At 44.4% G+C, this 24,741-nt stretch overlaps 1 protein-coding gene across 1 annotated transcript in view; it reads left to right on the top strand.

The window, feature by feature from the left end:
* Positions 1–5,897: 5,897 nt before the first annotated feature.
* The window catches only part of PTPRR (protein tyrosine phosphatase receptor type R), a 212,891-nt gene continuing 194,047 nt past the window's right edge, over positions 5,898–24,741 (top strand). Inside the window, exon 1 of the mRNA XM_070622066.1 lies at positions 5,898–6,180. Coding sequence (XP_070478167.1) covers positions 6,123–6,180 — 58 coding nt within the window. The 5' untranslated portion in view covers positions 5,898–6,122. The remainder of the gene's footprint in view (positions 6,181–24,741) is intronic.

The raw sequence follows: 24,741 nt of genomic DNA, 5'->3' as shown, positions 1-24,741 counted from the left end.
AACGGCAGGTTTCTGCTCACGCTCACCTCACACAGTTCACCTTAAACACCCTCTTTAACTCTGCACACTCCTTACACTCACCTTCCCTCCCCGCCCCCACGCCCCCAGCCCCTTTTTTGATCGGCTTTTCCGCTTTCCCACAGTGGTACTATATAACTCACTTCTTTCTTATACGGACTGTGGAACGCATGCCTCTCCCTCCTAGAGCACAAGCTCCACGAGAGCAGGAAACCAAACGCAGGACCCGAACCCGTGAACCCAGGCCCGGAGCGGGGCGCACAAACATAACCACTATACCACGGGGCCAGCCTCAGACAAAGGAACATTTTCATCTAAAAGTATTTCTCAACCTCAAATCATAGACTGATAAATTATCTCCTCTGTGTAGATATACAGCTGCAAGAATGAGGGAAAGAAGAAAGTATGAGACAGAGAGAAGCACAGAACCAGGATTTTCAGCTTCCAAGGGGAGCCGTCAGTGAGAGACGCAGGAAGGCACATGTTTGGGAAATATTCTTTTACACCGTCTTATGGCTACGTGAGACAATAACGTAACAGGGGTGGAGTGGGAGTGAGTGATCTACTCAAGCCATAGCTACATTCTCAGGATATTCTTCGTGTCTGGGCCTGTTGAGAGAATGAGTTGTTTCAAAGTGGCCTTGTTCAAGGAAATCCAAATGACCAAGCATCATAGCAAATGTGTTTGACTGGTGCAAGCAGCTGGTCTGAGCCATAACAGAGGCTCTCACATCCGTGCTGCTCAGGATGACGGATGGAGTAAGTGCAGCCTGATTAGCGTCTTGGGATGGACAGAGAGCTAATGCAGGAGAGTCAGCGGCTTCTAAATCCATTACTGACATCCGGGATGAGTCTGCCCCGTGCAGAGCCCGAGTGGATGACGGCACAGCACGCTGTACCGAGGGCCAGCTCCGAGGAAAGTTTGTACTCCATTTTGAATAAAATTTTAATGAGAAACCAATAGCAGAAATAGATACCCGCAGCCTTCCTGTCTCTGATATTTTGTTTTTAACTAGGGCCCCATATTTCACACATGTACAGAAAAATATATATCTTATTTTGGGTATCTAATTTTTTTTCTTAGAATACACATTGCTGTCTTTCTGTGTTTGTATATGTGTGTGTGTGTGTGTGCACCAAACACTTCAAATAGATAAATCTTAACAAAAGTAGAGCTGTGTAAAGTTGTAAAATCTAATCGTCATTAACCATTTTGAAGTCTGTTTCTTGAGTAAAAACCCACCACATTTTCCACTTAAGTCCTGAAGTAAGTCCCTCCGCGAGCCAGGAGGCAGTGTTTGCCGTTTTTCACAGCATGGGGCCAGGGCTGCCAGTCCTGGGCTCCAATGCCACCTCCCCCCCCACTTACCCCCCGCCCCCGCCCCCGCTGCTGGTGACCACCAGCAGATCGTTAGCCTTGTGCTGAGTTTCTGTTTCTTCCTCCATCACAGAAGGAGAATACTCCCTCACTGGGCTCTTGCGAGAGTCCAGTGTGATCATAAAGACTTTGCTAATTTTAGTGCTTTTCCTCCCATTATTGCCCTTTGCTATTTCACTCTTTCCCTCACTGAAATGTTCAGACAGGAGGGTAGGTTGTTCTGCTTTGAAAATATTTTTAAAAATTGATGATGAATCCACACAGCTGAACGTGATGTCTTTGCCCATGAATTTCCAATTCATTCATTTTCACTCTAAGCCATTGTACTCTGAATACAGCTTAATTCATGTCAACTCTTTACTTTATAAAAATAAATTACTACTCTTCCTTTTCCCTCTTATACACAGATATCTCTCAGACAAAAGAACAGACTTTGGGGCTGAGAAAGTGCCTCTGTAGCAGACGGGGTGGGTGATTACATTACAGATCCAGTGAGGCATTGGGTACTGACACCTATTGTTTTGTGCACACACATGAGTTCCTTGAGTCCATTTCACCATTTCGCGTCTCTTCCACAGGCTACACGATCCGACAGCCTCTTTCTCCACGTAGAGCAGTTTGAACCTGCTCCTTCAGCGAGACTCAGTTCATTACTGTTCTCCACAAAGCGTTCCTCGTTTGTTCCCAGTCCCACCTCTTCACCCACCCTCCATCAAAGAGACGGTTTCCTCAATCCTGCTCTCCTTTACCTCGAGCATCCTTCTGACGTGGCCCTTCTAAACATGGTCTTACTTGCTGTCTGTCTCTGTCCACTAGATGCTGGACCCCAGGGTCACTGCCATGAGCAGCGCCTCATCCTCTTGGAGGCAATCTCGTTTCTCACCACAGAGCTTTCCTGCCAGGTTGGCTCAGTCTCTCCTGCCCTGGCCCAGATCCAATTCTAGCAAGCCACATATGACCAGCACTGTACATATTTATATGTGAAGTAGGATATCATAGTGATTTGGTATCAAATTATCTGATTGTACATCCTAACTCCACCAACTTACCTTTGACTGATTACTCACTCTTTGATTTTGGGCAAGTTACTCCTCTGTGCCTCAGCTGTCTCAACTCTAATGAGAGAAGATAGCGTCTCCTTCTAGGGACATGGTAAAGTGTAAAAGGGACATCCATATGCTTAGAACAGAACCTGGCACCTAAAGCACTTAATCAATGTTAGTTCTCATTATAAATAGATAATAATAACTTAAATAGGAAAATCTAACAGTCAGCAGATCCAATTTCTCTATTTAATGTGTCTTAACAAAAGATGACCAACACAAATGGTGTTCATCCACTTACAGACAAGCTAATGCGGAGGCTCATAAAAGTTAAAATTGGTTGAGAACAGGCTCTGAAAGCTCTCTCCTGCATCAATTCTCCCTGAATCTCACCACATAAGAAACAGAGATTATGCATCTGCTGGGGAGGGCAAGTCCACACGATGCTAATTTTCTACTTAGCTTTCGAAATGTAAATGATTTCCTTTAGGACACAGTTCTGCAGGCCAGTACTAACTTGCATGACTCTCTCATATTACTTTCCATGCTTCTCTGAATTGGAACTAATTTTTTTAAAGCCTGGTTCAGTGTTTTAACCAAGCTTTTTCTCTAAAACACCGAATCGCCTTCACTGGTGTTAGATCACAGGGTCGAGGAAAGCACATCTGTGGACTCAGAGGGATTTTTCTTCAAAGAGTGAAGGGATTAACTTTTTCACTAATTGGCGAATTCATTTATTGTCCTTCAATTTCACATGTCATGCAATTGAATCTATTGGAGGTATATTACGTCAGTTCACCAAGGAATATGAATTTTTCTTGCTCGTTCATCTTTTTCAAGCATATTAATAATGAATGTCCAGTCACCAAAATTACAGCTCACTGGAGGTTATTTTTACCATGCTGAACTATTCTAGCAGTATATCTAGTCAAACTGGAAAATGGAAAATTTTGCTGTTAAGGGGATTTTTATGCACAGTTTAATAATTCAGCTACCTGCACCCGGGGCAAAATAAACCACTAGCCAACTGCTTGTTAGCAAAGTCACAGCCAACAATATTATTTGAAACTTTAAGTGTCCCTCCAAATAAACGTTGGATTTGTTGGAAAGCAGGATTCGGAGCATTCTGGCAGGGTAGCTCCATCACCATATGGGCATTTTCTTCTTGGAGACCTATGGAAGTTCGGTAATTCGGCTTTTTTAGGGAGGAAGAAAACTAGGGAAGCACGTCCATTGTCGGTGGGCTACAGTTAGTTCCCCCACTCCCAGCCCCACAGCAGCTCTAGCCCACATGTTAGATGAGAAGGGTACTCCTTTAAGCTTCAAACACAGCTAAATAAATCATCTCAAACACCTATTTAGTAAGAATTCCAAACAGCTGGGCTGTCAGAATTGCACTTTATTAATTAATTGTTTTTAATTAGTTCATTTTTTTGAGCACGTATTTTGTGTGAGGCACTGTTCTAGTCGGTCAGCATACGTCAGTGAGTAAAATTGTCAAAGATCTCTGCCATTGTGGAGGTTGAGTTCCATTGTGGGAAAGCGGGTGGGGAAACAGACAATAAAAGACAGATTTAATAAGCAATTCTTTCGGTATGTTGGAAAGCAATATATGCTACAGGAAAAGAGGCTGAGGAAAAGCGACTCCAGAGTCGAGGAAGAGGCTGCAGCTTAGAGTGGCTTGGGGGAAACGGTAGTGCCACAGGAACGGTGGGCCACCCCCGGGCCGGACGTGGAGGAGCACGGAGAGCGAGGCTGTGTGTTTCTCTGTTTTCTGCACGGAAGTCCTGCCGAGGTACCAACACACGTCTCATTCTCCCCTTCTTTCACTGCTGGAGTCTCAGCGCTGGAGGAGAAGTAGATTATAAAGGAAATGATGCTCTCTGGGTTGTGGGCTCCCCTCACATCCTGCCTGACCCGAGCTCTCGGGGGCAGCGTATTTCCCATCAGGTGCCCCAAGTCACAGAGGATGGAGGAAGAAAGCATTGAAGGACACGTGCATTTCAATCAACCACCACTTATTAGTACCTTTCACTTGCCTGGAATGGCTTTATTCACTTAAGTGACACAAAGATGGGGAAGTTCTTATGGAGCCTTCAACTGTGTTGTAAGACAAACCCCAGATAAATTAATATCTGAAAGAAAACTAGGAGGTAATGCTAAGCAACTTCGTGTATACATCCGTGTGTGGAAGAGAAACACCGCTGCACCCTGGAGGCAGCCCAGGGCTCTCTGGAACGGGAGCCCACTTCGACTCTGCAGGCTTGAGTGTGGTGGCGACCCGACTGGAGGCGGCTGCCAAGGTCGCCAGCAGCCCACGAAGACGCAGAGGCAGAAAGGCCGGCGCTCCGGGAGAGTGAAGGGAGAGAAGTCAGGTCGAGGGACTTCCTGACCGCGAGCAAGTGGCCACCAGACTGATGTGAAGACCTCGGCACTGCGAAGTCTTACCCCAGGGTGGGGGGCACCTTGTGAGGAGGACCGCGCTCCTCCCACAGACGCGGAGCCGGACCCGGAGCCCAGGTAGAGACGTGAGTCCACCACCTGCACCTGAGACGGTGAAATGGAGGCTAGGGACAGTTATCTCCGAAGAACGGAAAGGTGCCTTCTTTGCTCGGTTGCGTGGACATATGCCACCAGTCTGAAAGTATGGCCTCTCTGCTTTCCGTCACTGTGTCACAGACTTGGGACTTGAGGCAGAGAAAGTGCAAACGCAGGGACCGAGCTGGAGAGCGGAAGGAAAGCTGGGAGGACCGGGCGCCCCAGGTCCCCGTGGACCGCTCCGCCCCAGGCCCGGGTGCGGGCAGGAAGACCCTCTGCGAGCCCGGTCTTGGCCCGAGAGGCGGGCGCGCGGGGCGGGCGGCACATCTCCTCCGGCGGCGCCTCCGCGCGGGAACCCGATCCGGGCGGAACGCGCGGTGTCCAGGCTGACGCCTCCTCCAGCTTCCCCCGCAGGTGCTGCCGACCCCACCGCGCGCAGCCGCCCTCCCCGCAGGTGCAGCAGATCCCCTCCGCGCACACTCGCTCCGCGCCCCCCGCAGGTGCGGCAGACCCTCTCCGCGCGCATCCGTCCCCCTGCAGGTGCGGCAGACCCCCACCGCGCACACTCGCTCCGCCCCCCGCAGGTGTGGCAGACCCTCACTGAGCGCAGCATACACCCCACCCCACGGTGCGGCAGACCCCCACCGCGCCAGCATCCCCCAGCAGGTGCTGCCGACCCCACCGCGCGCAGCCGTCCCCCTGCAGGTGCGGCAGATCCCCACCGCGCACACCCGCCACCCCTCCCGCAGGTGCGGCAGACCCTCACTGTGAGCAGCAAGCCCCCACAGTTGCAACAGACCCCCACCGCGCGTGGCCGCCCCCCGGCGGCAGCCAAGACCCAGAGCCGGGATTCAGAGAGCCCCGCGGCGGAGCGCAGTGCGCATGCCCAGCGGCCGCCCTACCCGGCTGCGCCCGGCCCCGCGCCCGCCGCAGACGCCCGCCCAGCGCGGCTCGGCCGGCCCACCCTCCTCCCCTCCCGGGGGCGAGGCCGGAGCCTGTTCCTGAGGGCGCCACGCAGCCCCCGGCAGACCCGGCCCGGACCTGCGGAGGGACCCGGGGCCAGGGGACCCGCGGCGAGGCTCTCCTCTCGCCGACCCGCTCTGCCCGCGGAGGGGTCTTCTCCTCCACCTGTCGGGGCGAACGCCATGCGGGGGGCGGGCGGCGCCCCCGCGCTCTGCCTGCTGCTGAGCCTCCACGCCGCAGGTAAGGGTGCGGGCGGGAGCCGCGCCTGCCGGGATCCGCGGGACGCCAGGCAGGGCCGGCTCGCGCAAGCCTCGGGGAGGCGAAGCAGGACAGTCCTGGCGAGGAAGGGGCGAGGGGTCGTGCACCTGTTGGAGGGCGGCGGCCGGAAACTTACGCTCAAATCAGCTCTCGGTTTTCCCTTGCCCTGTACGAATAGTAGGGCCGTGTTCCATGTGCACACAGCCTGCCTCCCCTCCCTCCCCTCCGTCGAGACTCCCTGATCCCGTTTCTCGGCTGTGCACTTGACCGCCAGCTTTCCGGGAGACCGGCGAGGCGCCCTGCGGGAGGCGCCCTCCGGCGCTGCAGCGGCTGCATCGGTGCGGCCTCCGTGTCTGGGAGAGCTCAGAGGGCGCCTGGCTGGGACCGGGGGGCCACATCTCCTCCCCGGAGATCAGGGTGCACGGCTCGCGTTAATGATGCCGCTCCCGGCTCCTGCTGGCCCGGTCTCTGGTCACGCGAATTTTCTAAACCAGTAAGAGGAAGGAAAGCTTTGAAACAGCACCGTCTCTCCCGTTTCAGCACCACGGCCAGCGTCCGACAGACCTACAGTGTCGAGGCTGACAAGCCGGTAGGACTGTCCCTGGGGCAGAGTTGATGAGGCCAAGCGTGACAGGGGCCTGCTCCCAAATGGAAATGTTCCTGGTGTCAGGACCATACCAGGTTTTGGTAGAAGCCAACCTTAGGAAGTCCCCAGGGAATTTCACATGCATGTCGCTACAGACCCTGCCTTTTGGATACATGCAGCCTGTATGTAACGCAAGGACTCACTGAACTGAAAGCCTTTATCATTTTTACACACGCATGAACCAGAATAGAATATGGCAGAGGGATTTTAGGAACCCTACTGCGACAGCAGTTGTCCATGCAGTAGTCCTGTAGCAACCGGAGATGGGGTGTTTTCCCTGAGTTTGCTTGTCATCCAATTACACATATTCATCCATTGCTTCAACTGACATCTACTGAGTATGTGCTATGTTCCGGGGTTAATGAATAAAAATAATGGTTGCAGAATTACAATTCTTGTGGTATCTTTTAAAAAGAGTGGGTGAGGATCTGGCCTGGTGGCATAGTGGTTAAATTCACCCACTCTGCTTGGGCGGCCTGGGGTTGGCAGTTCAGATCCCAGACACAGACTTCACACCGCTGGTCAAGCCATGCTGTGGCAGCATCCCACATAAAATAGAGGAAGATTGGCACAGATGTCAGCTCAGGGCCAATCTTCCTCACCCACACACACACAAAAAGAGTGGGCGAGTCTTTTTTCTGTGTGTGCAGTAATGAAAATGAAGTATGGTACTTTCTTATTTCTAGCTATTGCTATTTTAATGTATTGTGAATCTCAAGTAATGTATAGGAACATTAAGGCTATAATTAAATACACACATTAATTGTTATAATTATGATATTATATTGTGGAATTTTCAATAGTTCTTTTGCACCTTTTGAAAACTAGAAAATAACTATGACTTGGTCATTAAATTATTTGCAAGCAGCTGTAGGGGATCCTTTTATTAGCACGTACAATTTTTCAATGTTGAAATATGACATGGAAATATACACATTGGGTTGAGTTTCATTTACATTATTGTTTAAAGATAGCACTGATACAAACACCCATTACCAAAAAAGAGACTCAATTTGTATCAAACTTAGGAATGATTTAGCTGACCTATCAAAAATATCAGTCTACTTATTTTTTAAAACTAATATGTAGACAATTCTCAAGACCACATTTAATATAGCTTGAGTAATTATAGCTTAAAATTTATAAATAAACTTAAAACTAAGCAGCAGGAAAACATTTCTAAATTTATTGTAGATGAACATTTGGGATGAAGAAAATAGAGGACTTTTGTTCATCAGAGGAAAACCCTAGGATTCTGTAGCCCTAGATTCTACCTGGAGCTCTGCCAAAGGGCGTATTACCAAAGCCACATCAGCTGGTCTCTACTTGGACTTCTTAATTTGCAAAAAAAAAAAGGATTATTCAACGAATGTGAATTTAATAAGTCAATGCAATGAAGGGATATCTTTTTCAGATTTCAGTTGCAAGATGCTAGGTAGTAATTAATGGCATTCATATTTAACATAGAGCTTTTGATAGGTGTTTTCCACAGCAGATTGCAAGTTTAATACGTGGTCGTCTTGCCAGTTTCATTTTGAATGCATTTTAATTTTAAACAGCAATTTGTGGGTCACAAGCTGTCATCAGATTAAAATTCATCACGGTTATCTAATAACGTTGTTAGAACTTTTCATTAGAGCTGAAACAAACACAAATTTCTTGATCTAAGCTCTTGCTGATTTGAGTTATAAGAAAGTGAGTGGGTGGGAGGACAAAGATCAAGAAGACGCTGATTTCTCTACTTGTTGAATGTCTGAGTTTGTTTCATTTACAGAAGGCTTTTCTCTCAGGACAGAAATGGTCTTCATAAAGAAGGGAAATTAATTCTATATATTCAGGTCTCTTTGACTAAAAGCTAATCGATCCATTTTGGTGATGCCCAGGGTACCAGCAACTGCTTTATGCTGGTGGAACTGAGGACGTGTTAGAACCCTTTAGGGTGGGGAGAAGTTGGCTCCAAGGATGCAAGTGCTCTTCTTAGCTATACTAGGAACTGTTGACTTTGATATAGTCATTCTCCTAATGATAAGGTAGCAAATTGTTTTCAACTTGAGTGCTATCTCCAGTTATTTGGTCGTGATTGCCTGAGTCACTAAGCGAAAAAAAAAAAAAAAAAAAAGAAGATTCTGACCAACCCTGAGTTCTGATTTATGCAGTAGGGAAAAGTACCGTGGTCTGTTTGTACTGCCTATGGGAACAAAACGGGGAAGCGGGGTACGGTGCTGTGTAATTAACATCTCTGGGTAAGGTATCGCTAACGAATTGCTGAGCCTGAAGCTTGTTAGAGAACTCAGCTCTGTCCACGGCAGCTGATTTTCATAGGTCTCCATAACAAGAAAAGTTATACTGATTGTCCATCCAACTGCTTGTGATACAGATGAGAAAACTAAGATTCAGTAAATGGTAGATAGGAAAGTATCTAATTTAAATAGTAAAGTGCCAGTTCACAGCATCATCAGGATGAAAACCCCGGGTTCAAGACCTGCAAGTGCATACTATATAAAATCACACACTGGCTCTAAAAGGTGAGGCCACCATTGAGTTAGTGGTACAGATCCTTTTTACTTAACTGTCCTTGTTCTTTACTCTTTCTGTGAACCAGTGTAACACTATAAACTCCATTTGAAAAGACCACTTCAGGAATATCCCAGAAGGCAGCTAACAGCCACCCCAATAATATGGACGGTGAAAAACATCATGTGGGACATCCACAGATAGCTTGTTTTCTTCAGCGTTTCTTCTCTTTCTTTGCTGAAAGAACTATATTCTGTTCCAGGTGATGATCTTTATTGGGTAGTATTTTCGTTGCAAGAGTGAAGGTCTTGGGATATCTTAAAAATTCTCGTGTGAAAGTTTTATTTTTCCTAGTGAATGTTCTGCTTAAGAAAACAGAACCTGAGTTCAATGCATTACTCTCTCCTCATGCTCTGAAAATTTCGTTCAAATTTCCACCTTGTTCTTCCTCTCGGCCTCTCTGGATGGCACAAAGACCGCCTTCAGTGTGCCTCCTGAAGACGCCTCTTCCTTCTCAGAGAAGAGCACAGTCCACTTCTCTAGTCTCTGAGAAGGAAGGGACCTGCGATGGGGCCAAGAGGATGAGGGAGCCATTTGTAGAAGCACCACCCCCAACGGAAAGGGTGGACTGATGGGAGAATGACGGCTATTGTTGAAGATTTTAAGGCATCTTTTATCGATGAAGAGTCTCTTAGAACTCCAGAATCTGCTTTTCCTGCTCAGAATCACTCAACACAGTCCTGGAGTGGCCCCGGTTCTACTGTGTTCTCTCCCCGTTACCTTTCTGGTATCATCTCTCAGGCTTTCCTCGTGTTTGTTTCTCTCCAGCCCCATTGGTCTCCTTTCTGTTCCAAGAAGATGCCGGGCACTTGCCCACCTCATGTGTTTCACTTTTTTCTTTGCCTGAAACACTTTCTTCAGGCAGCTCCATGGCTTAATCCCTCAATTTTAGATCTTTACTCAAATGTTACTTTCTCAGTGAGGCCCTCACTGACTATCCTATTTAAATTTCATCTTCCCCCGAATTCTCCAATACCCCATTCCTGCTTTGCTTTTTCTTCACCACCTACCATGCCAAATGTTTTACTTGTTTGTTTTGTTTATTGTGGTCCCCCTCTCCTCATTAAAATGTAAGCTCCTTCAGGCACCGATGTTTGTCTGTTTTGTTTCCTGCTGTATGTACTACAGACCCCGCCCAGCCTAGCATGGGGTCAGTGCCTGCATAAAAGCTGCTAAAGATTAAATAAATCCATTGAATAAATTAGAACAATGCAATGACTTTTCTGGTCTCTTCTTTTTGCCTTAAATTTCTTCTTGGCATTGATGCGAGACACGCCTAGTCAACTTAGTCACTTCCAGGATGGACTGGACAGAACTCATATATCCAAAACTTAAGTTGCTTCCCAGGAGCCTCGCATGCCCGGGGGACACACTGTCTCAAACAGCCTCTGCTGCCTTTGTGAACTGAAGGGCAACAAGTGATGTGCTTGCAAGACCAGAACCACCCACCAACTCAGTGGCAAAGCCCTTCGCACTGACTGCCAGATGCTGTACAGCCAAACGCCTTGCTCGTTGGCTGCTTTTCACTTCTTAGTGAAATGCCTTGTACGTATAGTAATGGTTATAGTCATATGAAAAGAATCATCCAGCTAATTTACCAGCAGGGTTTAAGGCACTAGCAGAAGCCCATGGTCGTCTTTGGCATTTGAGAGGCATAGGTATGTGTGTGGTGGACTCACCCATTCCCAGAACCATGGGGACTGCATTTCCCATGGGAGAGCACACCCTGACGCACCTTGTAGAAATTCCGGGATGCACTATCCACAGTCAGCCTTCTCTTCTTCATTTCTCGTCTACTTCTCTACCAACTCCAGTCTTCATCCTGTCATCCTACTGTTGAACGGAATTAAGGTGACTAGTTTTCTCCTTCTTACCAATCGATATTTACATCTATCATTTATCTTTCTATCTATCTATAATCTATCTATCATTTATCTAATTTGATCTCTTCCTGAATTTTGAATATTCTCCTCCCTGATTTCCTTGGATAGCCACTGTTTCCTAGCTTCCCTGTTATCTGACAGCCATTCCTCAGTTTGTACTTGTAGGTTTTCCTCTGACTATTGTTTAATGGTTAGTGCTCACTAGAATTTATGTGTCCTTGGTCTGTTTTTTTTTTTTTCTCTCTCTCTATACAATCTCCCTGGATGATTATATTCAGACCTACATATCAAAGATTCCTAAATCCATATTTCCATCTCAGATATTTCTCCTGAACTCTAGTCCTGTAATTACAATTACCTAGGAATCCCACAAGCCCCTTATATCCAACTGTTAATAGTCAGTACTTCCCATCACAATTGCTCTTATGTCTATATTTGCTGTCATTGTGAATGACTCCCACAATGCCCCACAATCACCCAACTCTGAAACTAGTGACTCATCCTGTACTCTTCGTCTGCTGCTTTCCTCCAGAAGCTCGGCAAGTCGTCTCCTCTCTCCGTGTCTGCATCACTGCCTTGGAATAGGTCTTCATTTCTCATAAAGTATCTTACAATACCCTATGATCAAATGCATCCTTCATAATAATATCAGAGAGAAAACTCTAAAAAGCATATCTGATCATATTCTCTCTTTGTAAAATTCTTTAATACAGCTATTTCCTTTCCTCTTAGAATAAAACCCAAACTCATTAACATGGCAGAGTCTGTCACTGTCAGGTCTTTCCTAATTCCATCCTTATTTCCTGTCATCATGTCCTCCTTTGCAGACTATTATCATACTAAGACCAAATTTCTTTTGGTTTGCCATGCCTCTCATCCTTTTCACAGACTCTTCCATTTATCTTAAATACCCAGACTCAGCTTCTTTTTCTGGACAATTCTTTCTCCAACTTCAAATCTTGGTCAGGCATTGCCTGCTCTGAGAACCCTTCCTTTGACATCCACCTCATTCGAGTAGCTTTCTAGATTTTTCTTTTGGGCCCTGTATAACCCTCTATAAATGTTCTTAACCTGGATATTGAAATTTCTTGAAGAACGATAGAATTATAGCTTTTATTTCTGTATACCCGTTATGTAGAACTGTGCTTGTTAACTAATATACCATCAATAAGTGTTTAATGAATGGATAAATATATTCAGGATATATTTGGAAAAATAAATTATGATAAATTAATTTACATTGAAAGAGAGATTATATTTCATTTTTATGACCTTAAAGAGTGAAATCGACTTTTGTTACTGCTTCTTCAATCTAATTTACATTTATTGGTTACAAAGAAGTGGAAATAGGACAGGAAAGCTTTCATTTAAACATAGTCTAATAGGCAAGTTTGTGTCTCGTGGGCATGGTGCTAGTTGTGATGGACGTCTCTACATGATTTTCTGGTACTTCAAGATGGAATGGACGAATGTCTTTATTTCAAAGAGATCAAGAGTCAGATCAGGTACATAGCATGACAGTTGTGCACTAAGGAATAGACCCTAATCCTGTTATTATCTATCTTGTAATAGCAAACCTGAGCCACCTACACGTGGGAGTGAGGCAGTGGATTCCATAAATCAACCAAAAGCAACCCAGCCTCCCAGACAAAAGCCAAACCGTCACAGAAAATGCCTGTCTTTGGATGGTTGTGTACGTTTTCTTTCTCTCTTTTTGTGTGTAGACAAAGTCTTTATAGAACGACAAAGTTTTTGGATCCCACACCTTTTTCTTATGGGAGAAATGCTGACCCCTGAAGAATAGAGGCTGGTTCATGAATTATGAAAAGTCACTTTTACAAGATGGCGGGATCACACATCAGAAGCCCCCTTATTGCCGTTAGCATTAATGATAACATGAGCGTTATGTTTTATAGTGAGTTTATTGTTAAACTTTTTTTTTAAAGATATGCTGTTTTTTTTGGTGAGGAAGATTGGCCCTGAGCTAACGTCTATTGCTAATCTTCCTCTTTTATTTTTCTCCCCAAATCCCCAGTACATAGCTGTGTATTCTAGTTGTAAGTCCTTCCAGTTCTTCTATGTGGGATGCTGCCCCAGCATGGCTTGATGAGTGGTGTGTAAGTCTGTGCTCAGCATCCGAACTGGAGAACCCCAGGCCACCAAAGTGGAGCACACGAACTTAACCACTTGGCCACGGGGCCAGCTCCTATTGTTAAACCTGTTAAAAGCTGTCCATAAAGTCAAATTCAAACGGTAGAGAAAGTCATTTTTCCCTTTAAAGGGGGATTTTGAAGGAGCCTACTTGGCCCATAAGTGCGTTCTTCATCTTTAAAGCACTTACAAATGCTGACACACTCAGAGTAGCATTGATACTTCCCAACATAAAGGATTTTAATAGCTTTGAAACAGTATTAACAGTAAAGTGTTATTTTAAGATCAACTTTTCTATTGCTTAGTCACTGAATAATGTAACTATAAACGTCTGTTATTGTGATGATATTTGCCACAGAATGACAATTATCAAATTTACATGTGAATATTAGCACTTTATATTTAAATGATGTTTTACTAATAATGGCTGTCTGGACTTTCTTCATAATCAAACCTCATTGGATTTCAACTTATGAAGATGCTGATGTCCATTAAAACTGCAGCCACGTGGACCAACAACACGGCATGGGTGACTGTTCACGAGAAGTGGTCTGAATCGATACGTGTGGTTGCAGCTGAAGGAAATGCCAAGTTCAGTGAGGGCAGGAATTATTTTTTTCCTAGTTCAGACCTGAGGCAATATCCATTTCCTGACTTAAATGTGCACAATGGCTCAAGGCAGCCCTAAACTGCTAATTCTCTGGAAGAGAGCACTGAACGAGCAGAGGGCGCACGGCTCACGTGACTCCCTGGTCTGTGTGGCCACGTGTATGGAGCAACAGCACTTTCTTCCTCAGTCAGAGAAGGCTTGAACTTAGAGAGCTCCAATTACAGATTTCATCACTCTGTGTGTGCCTCCTAAATCTGAGCATTGACTGAAGCTATGAACGTGTAATAACAGGGTCTTCTCTCAAGAAAAACTTTGGATTTTGTACAGAAGAGATGAATAGACCTCATCATAAGAAAGGAAGGAAAATACGAACGAACATTTCCTCAATCCCTACCATGTGCTTCACTCTGTCCCAGGTGCTTCTATGAGATAATCGTCTCACCCTTTAGGATAGAAAGTCTGCTTTGAAATGGCATGCTCGTACTTCAGAAACAGCAAAATACGCTCTAATTCATGTAGCATACTGAAACAAACTGACTTAGGTTCTAGAATCGACTACCTGGGTTTGAATCCGTTCTCTACCATTTACTATTTAAATTCTCTGTGCCTCCCCTTTCTTACCAGACAAATAGGGTTAATCCCGTGGTAACTACCTCGTAGGGTTGTTGAGGATTTAAAGAGCTAGTGCCTGAGACCCGCAGCCTGGGGATGGAACATGGAATGTATTCAGTAGCTCAGAGCTGTCAGAGTTATATTAGCACGTGAAAACTTCCGTTGGCCCTATATTTCTGCTCCCATCCCTGAAAAGATAAAACATACACATTGACTGTTGGTCCATCAAAGAGAAACCATTTAAAGGCCTTCTTTTGTGAAGAGTGCCTGCCATGAAAGTCGATCGACAAGCCCCCGTTTTTATAAATACTAATAGGAGGGCCAGCCCCGTGGCGGAGTGGTTAAGTTCGCGCGCTCTGCTGTGGCGGCCCATGGCTTCGCTGGTTCAAGTCCTGGGTGCGGACATGGCACCACTCATCGGGCCACGCTGAGGAGGCATCCCACATGCCACAACTAGAAGGACCCACAACTAAAGATACACAACTATGTACCGGGGGGCTTTGGGAGAGAAAGGAAAAATAAAATCTTAAAAAAAAATACTAATAGGACCTTTGCCTTACAAATTTAGAAATGCTCCGAATTAGTAAGTTTGTGTTGGAGGAAATAAAGGCTGTTTTCCAGAGTGAGGTATATAGGGAAGGAAACCCTGTAACCACCTTCTCCTGGTGAAGTACCTCGGTCTTGGGCCTGGGTGAGAGGTGTGGTGTCGTCACTCTTGCCGGCTCACTCTGCACACTGTGCATTCACAACATCCAACAGCGACCAGGATACCCAGCTTGTAACGCTGAGCTCCCTCCATGTTCATGGACACCTTGGAAACTCTGTCCACTGCGTGCTTTGCCCACTCCAGGCTGAGGGCCCTGTCCATGTACCATTGGTGTGTGTGGCAAGGTGGGGTGCGCTTCGTGAAATCAGTTTCCACACATGCCTCCTGGGAGTCAGGTGGCCTGCCTCCCCCAGCGTTAGGTTCTGCTGACGGGCCATGAATTCCTAGGGGGAGCAGGGCTGTGCCTCAGGTCCCCCATGCTTTACCCGCAGCATCAGCTCCCACCGCTGGCAGTCTGCTTCCCGCCCCAGCCCTTGACATCTTGAAGTTCAACCCGGGGAGCTGTGTGTGCAGGCTGAGCCTCAGTCTCCCACTTGTCTTTGCTTTCCACCCCAGTCCGAGTGTGGAGTTCTTGCTCCCTGTTCAGGAGAGGTCTCTTCTCACCTAGCTGTACTCTAGAAAGGATGTGACACCCTGAGCTACTGCAGATGAGAATAGCTGTTAACCGCATGGTCCTTCTCTACCGAATGTTCACTTCCTCAAAGACTTGTGAGAGGCAGAGCCTTAGTCCAGAGGCAGTGATTTCAAACAACGGATGCAGGACTAGCGCACGACGAAGCGAGGTGTTGACCTGAAGGGCTCCCCAGTGCCTCTCCGTCCCTAACGCAGGCGAGGACCAGGGCAGGGGGCCCATCCTCTCCTCTCCGTCCCTAACGCAGGCAAGGACCAGGGCAGGGGGCCCGTCAGGGGCCACCATGACCACCTCCCTCACCCTCCTCCTGTCCTAGTGCCCGGCACTTATGTCTCTGTAGGATCATTTCTGTGGCCATATTTTAATTTTTTGTATGTTCTAATGTTCATTTTGCTATGTTTTAATTTAATTCCTAATCTACTATGAGAATGATTCTTAAAACAGACACTTCTTTTTCTCTGTCTTGTAATTGAAGCCCAGCTTTTGAGTCATCTGGAGAACTCTACTATAAAAATGATGGAGATAGTTTATAATTTCTGTAACTATAAATAATAATACTTTAGCTGTTTGTGCAATAATGGCTGGGGTATAAAATTAGATTTTACAAGGTATTGCTTCATTGCTCAGTAAGTGCATGTAGAACTCAATTCCTATGATGTCTGCAAAGCTTAGTATTTCTCAGCTTCCTGGCCATGTGATCACTTTTCTTCACTTCTCATTTTCCCAGAGGGCATATCTTGATGAAGGTCTTCTCTCAATGGCCGTGTAGAACTTAAGAGATAGCAACATTCTCTTCTGTCAGCCTCTCCTCCAAGCATCCTTCGACTCAGTTCTTCAGGAACTGGGGACGTCTGACTGCTCCTGTCTGAGCCGTAAATCTCTTCCCCCGGCAGAGTCTGAGGCCAGGGCTCTTGACCCTACTCCGTCATTATGACTTAGGTCCAGTCATGTTGTCCCAAAGGGTGCTGGCCTATTTGTCCTATGTTCCACTCTAATATGCACTTATCAGATGAAAAATAGCTCTATTAAAACTGGGTAAAACCAGGAAACATGAAATCCTTCCATTATAATTCTGCCAGCAGCACATGGCATACAGTGGATTTTTCCTGAAATCGCTGTCAGTTCTGTGACCCCCCCAGTAGAGTTTTCCACTGTGCGGCTCAGCCTGGGGCGGGTGAACAGACAGGAGGAAGTGAGGGGCGCCCAGAGGAGTTGCAGTGGGTGGGAAGTGGGAGCAGGAACCACAGTTTGAGAGGACTATTTGAGGAAATGCCAAGGAGTGTTTCTATCACAGAACACGCAGGAAAAGTTTCCAGGATGCTTAGTTAAAATCTTCCCTCGTCTCGTAGGATTCAGTCCCCTCCTACATAGAGAATAATCGAGCCAGCTCTACAGAAATAGACTGATTACTTTAGTGCTGGTTTTTAATTTTTATTGGAGATATACTGGACACATCACTGGCCGAACACAGGAAACATTAAATACTATTAGGGATGACACAGCCCTTCCTCATGGGATTACGTTTTCACATCATAGAGACCAATGTGTGGACCAGAGTTTAGGAAAACCATTCCTGGAAGGAGGTGTTCTTTCAATGACAAGCTGATGCAAATCTTTTTGGGGAGGCCTAGGATGGTTTACAATTTTTATAAATTTAATCACTGTTACCTTATAGAAACTCTCATTTTATTGTTATTTTTATACTTTTTATGACAAAATTGCTGTTATGAAGATGACATTTTTGGCAAATTGGTTGATTGATGTCAGGATACAAAATGACACAAATGGGTACACATATAAATAAATATATACATACAATACATACGTTGTTAGAATGTGACTAAGACACACACTGAATCTTATAAAGCTGACTACGTATGCGGACAAGCCATGCTGGACGCTTTCAAAACACTGAAGCAATTTCCTAGTTTAGGGTTAGGAGGTGTGAGGTTATCCAGTTATCCTGCAGACCCGGGTGTCACATTGGGAAGGCTGTAGCCTTCACTGGTGTTCCTGTGGGTTCCCTTAACTGGAGGTTAGTACTGTGGTGACCTCGTGGGTCACCGTTACCAATAGGATCACAGCACAACTGGAAGGGCAGTTTTAATATTTGCCTCCTTATGTCCAAGGATATCACTTCTGGAACTCTCTGCTCTTGTAGGTTCCCAAGGGGTCTTTCATTGTAAACTTATCTCTAGAAAAAATCAGCACATTGCGGAATCTGTCCCACGGAATTGAGGCTCCTCTCTTGCTAAAGTGTGCTGTGAATCCAGCTGCAGGTGCACAAGGACCTCCTGCAGTTTCTGGTGAGGGACCCGAGGCTCAGAGCAGTTAGGCGACTTGCTCGAGTTCACACAGATGAGCGGAGAGGGTTGGGGTATTGAAACTAGAATCTGAGTCCCTTTTACCTCTTAATCCATTGCTTTTTTTGAAGAGTGTGTTTCTTTCCTTTCTCAATGCTATTAATAGTGTTTACTATATAAACTTTCGCTGGTTCTCCTGTGTATTTTTAGCTTTTCTGAGAGGCATTAACACGTCAAATGAGAGCCTGGTCATTTCTCACGTAGAAATTCCCAAGGGACTTCCTGAAGTTATCCATTTATATCTTCTTCCTAGAGAAGAAAGTGTGGGCAAAGCTTAAGAACAATGATGGTCCTTTCACAAAATGATCAGAGAACAAAGTTGCGTTTTTTTGATTGTTCGCTTTTTCAGGTCTCTTTAGAGACCCTTATTTCATCCTTTTGCTCCTTTCCTAACTTACTGACGCTGGTCTAAATGGGCACTTGCTCTGAGAAGGTGTATGCAAGGCCAGTCCACCCTGTGCATCCAGGAGTTACCAATGTCAAGTCTGAGGCGATGAATCCTAATGTGCTCTAACTCAACACTGCAATTTCATACAGTTCTCTTTCCTTTGTTAAGAGATTATCAAACTCATATCCAAAGCGAAATTTCAGTTGTGGAATTTTGTGACCATGGAGACTGGTTAATCTCATGTAAATGTTGCTTCTGTGCTGAAAGTACTTTTATTTTAAATGCACCTGAGAATCTCTGACAAGCTGTTTCCTAACATTCTGGGAGAGACACTGTCCCTTGGAGGGTGGAGGAAGTTGTCGCTCTCAGGGAAGACGAGGGCGCCCACAGCGCATCTCACACCAGCTTTCTCTCGTTCTTTACAAGAACTGTTTCCGTCCTTTGCCTTCTCCTGAGACCTCCGATCGTTCCTCCCTCATCCTTGCTCTCTTTTGAGATGACTTCACCCCCTTCTGCACGGAGAAAATGGAAACCACCATAAGATAACTTGGTCAACTTCCACCACCAAGCCCCTTAACACTCCTGCCCTCCCCCCCCCCCCATATTATAGTGGAAGCGACACCTCCGTCCACTCCAGGCGCCTCCCCCGCCTGACTCTGGGTCGGCTCCTCTTTCTCTTGGGGGAGCTCAGTCTACTGATTGTACCACCACTTTCTCCTGTTTCTGAACCACTGCTTCTCAACCGGCTCCTCCCTTTAAGGATTAAATACGCTCAGATCTCTCCCATCTTGAAAAACCACATCCCCTCGCCCTGCCTTTCCTCCCTGATCACGCCCTGGTTCTCCAGCACACCCGACTTGTGGAGAGTTGTCTCTACTTTATCTCCCACTTACTCCTCAATCGACTAAATCCAGCTTTCTCCCACACACACATTGAAACTACTTTCTATAGGTTTTTTTTTGTTGTTATTAATGTTATGATAGATTACAACCTTGTGAGATTTCAGTTGTACATTTTTGTTAGTCATGTTGTGGGTACACCACTTCCCCCTCTGTGCCCTCCCCCCACCCCCCCTTTTCCCTGGTAACCACTGATCAGATCTCCTTATCAGTATACTAATTTCCACCTATGAGTGGAGTCATATAGAGTTCGTCTTTCTCTGACTGGCTTATTTCGCTTAACATAATACCCTCGAGGTCCATCCACGTTGTTGTGAATGGGCCAATTTTGTCTTTTTTTATGGCTGAGTAGTATTCCATTGTGTATATATACCACATCTTCTTTATCCAATCATCAGTTTCTGGGCATGTAGGCTGGTTCCACGTCTTGGCTATTGTAAATAATGCTGCGATGAACATAGGGGTGCAACGGACTCTTGAGATTTCTGATATCAGGTTCTTAGGATAGATACCCAGTAAGGGGATGGCTGGGTCATAGGGTATTTCTATTTTTAACTTTTTGAGAAATCTCCATACTGTTTTCCATAGTGGCTGTACCAGTTTGCATTCCCACCAACAGTGTATGAGGGTTCCTTTTTCTCCACAACCTCTCCAACATTTGTCGTTCTTGGTTTTGGATGTTTTTGCCAATCTAACGGGTGTAAGGTGATATCTTAGTGTAGTTTTGATTTGCATTTCCCTGATGATTAGCGATGATGAACATCTTTTCATGTGTCTATTGGCCATATTCATATCTTCTTTTGAGAAATGTCTGTTCATGTCCTCTGCCCATTTTTTGATCCGGTTGTTTGTTTTTTTGTTGTTAAGCAGTGTGAGTTCTTTGTATATTATGGAGATTAACCCTTTGTCGGATAAGTGGCTTGTAAATATTTTTTCCCAATTAGTGAGCTGTTTTTTTTGTTTCAATCCTGTTTTCCCTTGCCTTGAAGAAGCTCTTTAGTCTGATGAAGTCCCATTTGTTTATTCTTTCTATTGTTTCCCTCAGCTGAGGAGTTATAGTGTCCGAAAAGATTCTTTTGAAACTGATGTCAAAGAGTGTACTGCCTGTATTCTCTTCCAAAAGACTTATTGTCTCAGGCCTAATCTTTAGGTCTTTGATCCATTTTGAGTTTATTTTGGTGTGTGGTGAAAAAGACTGGTCAATTTTCAATCTTTTGCATGTGGCTGTCCAGTTTTCCCAGCACCGTTTGTTGAAGAGACTTTCTTTTCTCCATTGTAGGCCCTCTGCTCCTTTGTTGAAGATTAGCTGTCCATAGATGTGTGGTTTTATCTCTGGGCTTTCAATTCTGTTCCATTGATCTGTGGACCTGTTTTTGTACCAGTACCATCCTGTTTTGATAACTGTAGCTTTGTAGTATGTTTTGAAATCGGGGATTGTGATTCCGCCGGCTTTGTTTTTCTTGCTCAGGATTGCTTTAGCAATTCGCGGTCTTTTGTTGCCCCATATGAATTTTAGGATTGTTTGTTCAATATCTGTGAAGAATGTTCTTGGGATTCTGATTGGGATAGCATTGAATCTGTAGATTGCTTTAGGTAGTATGGACATTTTAACTATGTTTATTCTTCCAATCCATGTGCAAGGAATGTCTTTCCATCTCTTTATGTCATCGCCAATTTCTTTCAAGAAAGTCTTGTAGTTTTCATTGTATAGATCCTTCACTTCCTTGGTTAAGTTTATCCCAAGGTATTTTATTCTTTTCGTTGCGATTGTGAATGGGATTGAGTTCTTGAGTTCTTTTTCTGTTAGTTCATTGTTAGTGTATAGAAATGCTACTGATTTATGCACGTTAATTTTATACCCTGCTACTTTGCTGTAGTTGTTGATTATTTCTAATAGTTTTTCTGTGGATTCTTTGGGGTGTTCTATATATAAGATCATGTCGTCTGCAAACAACGAGAGTTTTACTTCTTCGTTACCTATTTGGATTCCTTTTATTTCTTTTTCCTGCCGAATTGCTCTGGCCAGCACCTCCAGTACTATGTTGAATAGGAGTGGTGAAAGTGGGCACCCTTGTCTTGTTCCTGTCCTCAGAGGGATGGCTTTCAGTTTTTGTCCATTGAGTATGATGTTGGCTGTGGGTCTATCATATATGGCCTTTATTATGTTGAGGTACTTACCTTCTATACCCATTTTACTGAGGGTTTTTATCATAAATGGGTGTTGGATCTTGTCGAATGCTTTCTCTGCATCTATTGAGATGATCATGTGGTTTTTGTTTTTCATTTTGTTGATGTAGTGTATCACGTTGATTGACTTGCGGATGTTGAACCATCCCTGTGTCCCTGGTATAAATCCCACTTGATCATGGTGTATAATCTTTTTGATGTATTGCTGTAATCGGTTTGCCAAAATTTTGTTGAGGATTTTTGCATCTATGTTCATCAGTGATATCGGCCTGTAGTTCTCCTTCTTTGTGTTGTCCTTGTCAGGTTTGGGGATCAGAGTGATGCTGGCTTCATAGAATGTGTTAGGGAGTTCTCCATCTTTCTCAATTTTCTGGAACAGTTTGAGGAGAATAGGTATTAAGTCTTCTTTGAATGTTTGGTAGAATTCTCCAGAGAAGCCGTCTGGTCCTGGACTCTTATTTTTGGGGAGATTTTTGATTACCGTTTCTATTTCCTTACTTGTGATTGGCCTATTCAGATTCTCCATTTCTTCCTGATTCAGTTTGGGGAGATTGTAGGAGTCTAGGAATTTGTCCATTTCTTCCAGGTTGTTCAACTTGTTGGCATATAGTTTTTCATAGTATTCTCTTATGATCTCTTGTATTTCATTGGTATCTGTTGTGATTTCTCCTCTGTCATTCCTAATTTTATTAATTTGCGATTTCTCTCTTCTTTTCTTGGTGAGTCTGGCTAGGGGTTTGTCAATTTTGTTAATTCTTTCGAAGAACCAACTCTTTGTTTCATTGATCCTTTCTATTGTCTTTTTTGTTTCAATATCGTTTATTTCTGCTCTTATTTTTATTGTTTCCCTCCTTCTACTGACTCTGGGCTTTGTTTGTTCTTCTTTTTCTAGTTCTGTTAGGTGTCGTTTGAGGTTGCTTATGTGAGCTTTTTCTTGTTTAGTGAGGTGAGCCTGTATTGCGATGAATTTCCCTCTTAGGACTGCTTTTGCTGCATCCCAAATGATTTGGTATGTCGTGTTCTCATTTTCATTAGTCTCCAGATAAAATTTGATTTCTTCTTTAATTTCTTCAATGATCCATTGTTTGTTGAGAAGCGTGTTGTTTAGTCTCCACATTTTTGCACCTTTCTCTGCTTTTTTCTTGTAGTTGATTTCTAGTTTAATAGCATTATGATCAGAAAAGATGCTTGATATTATTTCAACTCTCTTGTATTTATTGATGTTTGCTTTGGCTCCCAAAATATGGTCAATCCTTGAGAATGTTCCATGTGCACTTGAGAAGAATGTGTAACCTGCTGGTTTTGGATGAAGTGTTCTATATATATCTATTAAGTCCATCTGGTCTAATTTTTCATTTAATTCTATTATTTCCTTGTTGATTTTCTGTCTGGATGTTCTGTCCATTGGTGTTAATGGTGTGTTGAGGTCCCCTACTATTATTGTATTGTTGTTGATGTCTTCTTTTAGTTCTATTAAGAGTTGCTTTACAAATTTTGGTGCTCCTGTGTTGGGTGCGTATATATTTATAAGTGTTATGTCTTCTTGGTGGAGAGTCCCTTTTATCATTATATACTGTCCCTCTTTATCTTTCTTTATCTGTTTTGCTTTGAAATCTACCTTGTCTGATATTAGTATAGCGACACCTGCTTTCTTTTGTTCATTATTAGCTTGGAGTATTGTTCTCCGTCCCTTCACTCTGAGTCTGTGTTTGTCTTTGGGGCTGAGGTGTGTTTCCTGGAGGCAGCATATTGTTGGATCTTGTTCTTTGATCCATCCTGCCACTCTGTGTCTTTTGATTGGGGAGTTCAATCCATTTACATTTAGAGTGATTATTGAGATGTGGGGGCCTACCACTACCATTTTGTGTCTTGTTTTCCGGTTTTCTTCAGTTTCCTTTGTTTCTCGTCCCATGGTTTAATCTGTTCTGATGTAGAGCTGCTACTCTCTGTTGTTGTCCTTCTACTTATCTCCTCTGCTCTTGGTTTTGTAGCCCCTTTCCTTTTTTGGATTTTTCAGGAATGAGGGTTTTCCTGAGGATTTCCTGAAGAGGAGGTTTTGTGGCAATGAACTCCCTTAATTTTTGTTTATCTGGGAAAGTTTTTATTTCTCCATCGTATTTGAAGGATATTTTCGCTGGGTAGAGAATTCTCGGCTGTAGATTTTTGTCCTTCAGATTTTTGAATATATCATTCCACTCTCTTCTAGCCTGTAAAGTTTCTGCTGAGAAATCTGCTGATAGCCTGATGGGGGTTCCTTTGTAGGTTAGTTTCTTTTGCCTGGCTGTCCTTAGTATTTTCTCCTTGTCGTTGACTTTTGCTAGCTTCACTACTATATGCCGTGGAGTTGGTCTTCTTGCATTGATAAAGTTTGGAGATCTATTGGCTTCTGTCACCTGAAGATCCATCTCCCTCACCAGATTTGGGAAGTTCTCAGCCATTATTTCTTTGAATAGGCTTTCTGCCCCTTTCTCCTTCTCTTCTCCCTCTGGTATACCTATAATCCTTACGTTGCATCTCCTAATTGTGTCTGATAATTCTCGGAGAGTTTCTTCATTTCTTTTTAGTCTTGCTTCTCTCTCCTCCTCTGCCTGCAGCAATTCTATATTGCCATCTTCCAAATTGCTAATTCTTTCCTCCATATTATCAGCCCTACTGTTCAGAGCATCTAGGTTTTTCTTAATCTCCTCTATTGTGTTCTTCATTTCCAATATTTCTGTTTGGTTCTTCTTTATCATATCAAACTCTTTTGTGACATAGCTCCTGAACTCGTTGAGTTGTCGGTCAGAATTCTCTCTTAACTCATTGAGAATCTTAATGATGGCTGTTTTGAAGTCATCATCATTTAGGTTATATATCTCATTTTCTTTGGGATTGTTTTCTGTGTATTTGTTACTTTCTTTCTGTTCTGGAGATTTAATGTATTTTTTCATATTGCTTGATGTTGTTGATTTGTGCCTCCACATGGAGATAGAGTTTAGTTGCTCCTTTCACT

Source organism: Equus przewalskii, chromosome 5 (genome assembly GCF_037783145.1).
Source record: "Equus przewalskii isolate Varuska chromosome 5, EquPr2, whole genome shotgun sequence".
Taxonomy (NCBI): Eukaryota; Metazoa; Chordata; class Mammalia; order Perissodactyla; family Equidae; genus Equus; species Equus przewalskii.
This window is presented reverse-complemented; position numbering and strand designations above follow the sequence as displayed.